The sequence below is a fragment of the Trypanosoma equiperdum genome (genome assembly GCF_001457755.1).
Source record: "Trypanosoma equiperdum strain OVI genome assembly, contig: ctg_1806, whole genome shotgun sequence".
Lineage (NCBI taxonomy): Eukaryota > Euglenozoa > Kinetoplastea > Trypanosomatida > Trypanosomatidae > Trypanosoma > Trypanosoma equiperdum.
In genome coordinates, this window is record NW_027123845.1 from 33,862 (window position 1) to 38,571 (window position 4,710).

General features: G+C 41.4%; 2 protein-coding genes across 2 annotated transcripts; both read right to left on the reverse strand.

Moving 5' to 3' along the window:
• Positions 1-1,832: 1,832 nt before the first annotated feature.
• Positions 1,833-2,801, reverse strand: TEOVI_000671600 (Triose-phosphate Transporter family, putative; the record flags this gene model as incomplete). Its single annotated transcript, XM_067223244.1, has 1 exon — positions 1,833-2,801. The coding sequence occupies one exon, from the start codon at positions 2,799-2,801 to the stop codon at positions 1,833-1,835; it is 969 nt and encodes a 322-aa protein (XP_067079345.1).
• A 432-nt stretch (positions 2,802-3,233) lies between these two features.
• On the reverse strand, positions 3,234-4,058 carry TEOVI_000671700 (SH3 domain protein, conserved; the record flags this gene model as incomplete). The annotated part of the gene is made up of 1 exon (XM_067223245.1): positions 3,234-4,058. The coding sequence occupies one exon, from the start codon at positions 4,056-4,058 to the stop codon at positions 3,234-3,236; it is 825 nt and encodes a 274-aa protein (XP_067079346.1).
• Positions 4,059-4,710: the final 652 nt, after the last annotated feature.

Below are 4,710 nucleotides of genomic sequence, written 5' to 3' on the forward strand. Positions count from 1 at the left end.
AGAGGTAGATCCGGTGGTATTCGGTGAGTGTATACAGTGACTCCTTATGCAGTGATTCAGTTCCTCACTGCACTTTGTTTCCGTGTTTTCCTTAGGTATATTTTTTTTTAGTTTCCCTTTGCTTATTTTTGCGTCTTCCTCAGCTCGGGTTACACAGTGAGTATGTATACGTAGTGTTCTGCTGTTGCTATTACTGCCTTATGTGGCTTCTCGCAATGCTGTTTTCAACGAGTACAAAAGCCTTTCACCATCGAAAAACACACGACAGGCCGTGTGGTGCTCCCACGTTTTTTTCCCTCCCTATTCGGATGTCCTTTTAATTCCCTCCTTTCGTTTTTTTTGTTCTTCACAGTACCGTTCCCCCAACTTCTCTCCTGATAATAAACTATGAGTTAACAATCCGAACACGACTGCTTCAACAAAGTGAAGGAGAGAGTAAGCACGGATTAAATATGTAAATCCAACACCTTCCCGTCGCTATTATCTTCTCCCTTCCCCCTGTAAGCTCTCTTTGTTGCGGTGAAAATTGTCAGTGACCGAATGCCCGCACAGAAACGTAACCGTACGTGCAATAAGGCCAGCACAGCTTGGAAATTTTTAAAATATATATATATATATTTTTTTTTTATAACGAAAAATAAATGGGTTGGATCCTCCCACGTAACTGAGTAAACTAAATGTAAGAAAAAGAAAATAAAAAACAAAAATGACAGAATTTATACGAAGGTTACGCCACAAGTAGTCAGGTATTTGAAATACATGTACCAAACAGGAGAAACATAAAGAGGGAGAGAAGATCTCGCTATTGAACAGTTTCAGATAATAAAAATGTAAAGAGTGTAAAAAGGGGTAAACTAGATTTACTACGCCCCACTACTCGAACCCCTCAACAGAGCGCAAGAGAATAACGATAACATCAACAAAACGAACAAACCGGTTGTCAAAAAACTGACCTGCTGCCACCAGTTAGTTAAAGCTCTGCAGTCACATGACATAAAATGTGCGAGCACAAACACAACTGAGAGAAGATAACAACATAACGAATCACAGCTCCGTTCGAGGGGGCGTATATTCATGTTCACATCCAATCACACAAACTGTACATTTTTACCCAACCAACCAACCAACCAACCCCCACAGCTCACAGATTCTCATTACCTTAAAAAACAAAAAAAAATCACAATAAAGAAGAAAAGCAAAACAAAAAAGGAACGAAGAATATAATATATTATTTGCGTTAGAAAAGGAGGTAAAAAAAATTAGAAAGGAAGTCACATGACGAATACCACCCAGTGAGTTGTTGCCAATGCCCGATTTACAACAAACAAGCAATCAATCAATCAAACAAACAAACAGAGAACAATCGAGAAAACGAAGGCACGAAATAAGCCACCATATTGAGGACCCAACCCCGAAACAAGCGCCACCGAAAATCTTCTCCCACACAAGATTAACGCTTGAAGGCGTAAGAACTCATAGGTGTGCAGGCAGCGCCCCTGCGCATATTTTATCAGTGATTTATCTATGAGCATATTCATCCAACTGTAGCATTGGTTCTCTCTCTCTCTCTCTTTCTCCTCCTCCTCTTCCTCCTCCTTCTCCCTCTTCTTTTCTTCACACTCTTCATGTATAAATATATAAATGTATACTTCACAAATATATATCACATACACGCACAATTACATGTTATATATAAATACATGCATTGCATGTCTTTAATTACAAAAATTGGTTAGTGTGTGGGCCTCCTGAACTTCCCTCGATTTGAGCAGAACAAGGGGGAAAGGAAAAAAGAGCATCAAGTCTTCTGAATGCCACACGTCCTGCAGTGGTTATGTCAATCTTGATTCCTTCGCTGAAGAAGGAGAAGAAAGAGCGCGCACTTTAGTCGCAGTGTAACAACCGAGTCCCACAAGTGTAACAGTTACTCCAAGGAGTGTCTTGGTATCCGCCTCCGAAGAAATAAACACAAATCCACCTATGAAAACCAAAACCGTCTTTAAATAACCGACAATATTTGTGGTTAGCGGAGATGTTTGACCCACTAACAAGAAAAAAGAAAGATTTACGCCAAAAGCAAGGATACACGACAGTGCAATTGTCCATACGCTTGTAGGGGTTACCTCATAGCTGCGCAGTTCCGTCAAACCATCAATGGGAACCGCAAACAACAACATGAGGGAACTTACAGGTGCTTGGTAAATCAAAAGTTGTGCTGCATTCACGCCGAGATCCTTCTGCTTTGTATTTCCCCAAATAGTGTATAAGGAATTGGCCAGAATAGCTAATAAGGCCCATATTGTTCCCTCAACGGTCAGTCGCGTGTCCGCACACACCGTAATACCCGAACCCAAACATGTGATGAAGATGGCCAAAAGTGTTTCCTTTGTTTCCTGTTTATTGTATGCTGCATACTCAATCAGCACAATAAGGGGTGTACAGAGGATCTTCGATGTTTGGTAGACGCTCACAGTGTTGGCCAAAAGTGAGAAGTTGTTGAACACCACATACCCGCAAAATGCTGCACTTATGGTAAGCACCTGAGCAATGTGAAGTCTTTTTATCTCAAAGAACCCAAACAGTGACAGCATTAGACAACCAAAGAATGACGCAATGAAGTGCATCACTGTTAAAAGTGTTACGAAATGAAACCCGGCTTCATTATATACCAGGCGCTTGTTTACAATAATTACTCCTACGCTGCTGACGATGTTAAGGAGCAAACTAAACAATACCTTCAGATTACCGCCACGCATCCACTTCAATACGACACCGTGCTCCACATTTTCATGTCTCGTCATTGGCGAGGTCCCTGAGAGACTCCTCTACCCTTTGCTCTTGTTAAAAACAAGCAAATCACGCACTGAAGGGTTTTTTTTTCTTGAACTACGAGGTAAAAAAAATGGGGAGAAATAGTTTATACCACTAAATACATGTATTTACATACCAGTAATGATCCCGGTAGTGAGAAATCGCCCAAAACAACACGCGGCAGCAGCGCTGGTAAGACCCTTTTATTGGAAAGGGTTTTTTTTAAAAAAAAAGGATGTGAGAGTATCAAAAGGAGCCGCTTAACAAACAACGTGCAAAGGTAGACCACATGTGTAAATGGGTCTCACCGGCTCACATCTCCAATTCTCGCCTCGGTAACTCTATAGTTTCTTTTCTACACAATCTATGCTGCTTGTGGACTGGTGTTAAGACTTAATGGGATTATGAAGATTAGGTATTTGCTAGTGATCAATTCCACTGCTAGTCATCGAGCGAAGAATGTGGTCCTTTTCTTGTTCCAACATATTCTTCCAGCGCTTCCTCATCCTATCCATGGATAGATCTAAATCGCGCAACTTCACAGCAAGTTTCTCTTTCTTTTCCCTACACACTCCCACGTCATTCTTCGCCTCTTCCAGTGCAGACCGCATCTTAGCAAGTTCGTCTTGTCGCCGCCGCGCAAGTTGCTTAAGATGCAGCTCATTTTTCATGAAAGATTCAACAACGGCTCCTGTATCGTAAAGAAGGGAATTAGTAGAAGGATCTGTTGCACTCTGCAGGTTTGTCCCTAGCGTTTTACCACTTATTTGTGCCCTTCTCGTCGCTTGGTCCGTGTCACTCAGCGACCGCACGTGCGTGTTTGCAACTACATCAAGCTCCATCGCGTTGACATAAGATGAACCCCCCACCGTACCGACGGAATCATAATTGTTCCCTATCATACTATGTGAATTATGCTTATTTAACATATATGAACAGTCCAGTTTCGACTGTTTTGCAGAGTTGCACACTTTGGGTGATTCATCAACTAAAAAGGAGCAGTTTCCTAACGATGTTGCCCCTACCGCTGACGATTGTAATCTACTGTCCCCGCCAACCTGAGCGACACTAGGAGTTAAGTGACTGAGTGGAACAAACCCCACGCGCTCCTTGTCACCAACAACTTCTACCTGTACCCACCCATCGTGCGTATCTTCATCAATAGCCGTAACAATTTCACCCTTTCGAACAGATAACTCCACATCCTCCTGCGCAGTGAAATTGCAATGCACTGTAAAGAGGGACATTACTATACGACGAGGGGGTTTCCAAAATCAATTGACTTCCACGTAGCAGAAAGTGAATACCCTCCCCCCTTCCTCTCAAGTATAAACTTTTTTTTAAAACTCTATTCAATGTACCAACACCTTCCCTACTTATGCTGCACTGCTCTAGCAACAATTAACAATTGCCACCGTCGTGTCGCCAGTGATGTGATTAGACAATGCACTTTTCTAGAAAGTCGCCGAACCACCCGAGGAAGTTGACTTAACTGCGAAACATAACGAAAGAAGAAGTAAGACAGAACCACGAATTTGCAAAATATATACATATACATAATCATGCAACAACACAAATAGCTGGAAAGAGATCTAGAAAACAATATGGATTATAAACCCAACTTTCCGTAAGTCGCGACGCAATATATACAAATGAAGGGAGAAACATGTAGCAGCATCAACGTAAAAAGATACTTCTCTGGGTGAAACGAGAAATAAAAATAGAGAAATGAAATGCAACGAATGCCTCACAATATCGCAACTCTAACATATAAATAAATATATATATATATAAGCCCAACACCCACATGTAAGACCGCACCATACAACGGTCAGCTGTACGATGTGGTACATGGAAAATTCCTATCGATGAACGCTTATATATATATATATATATATA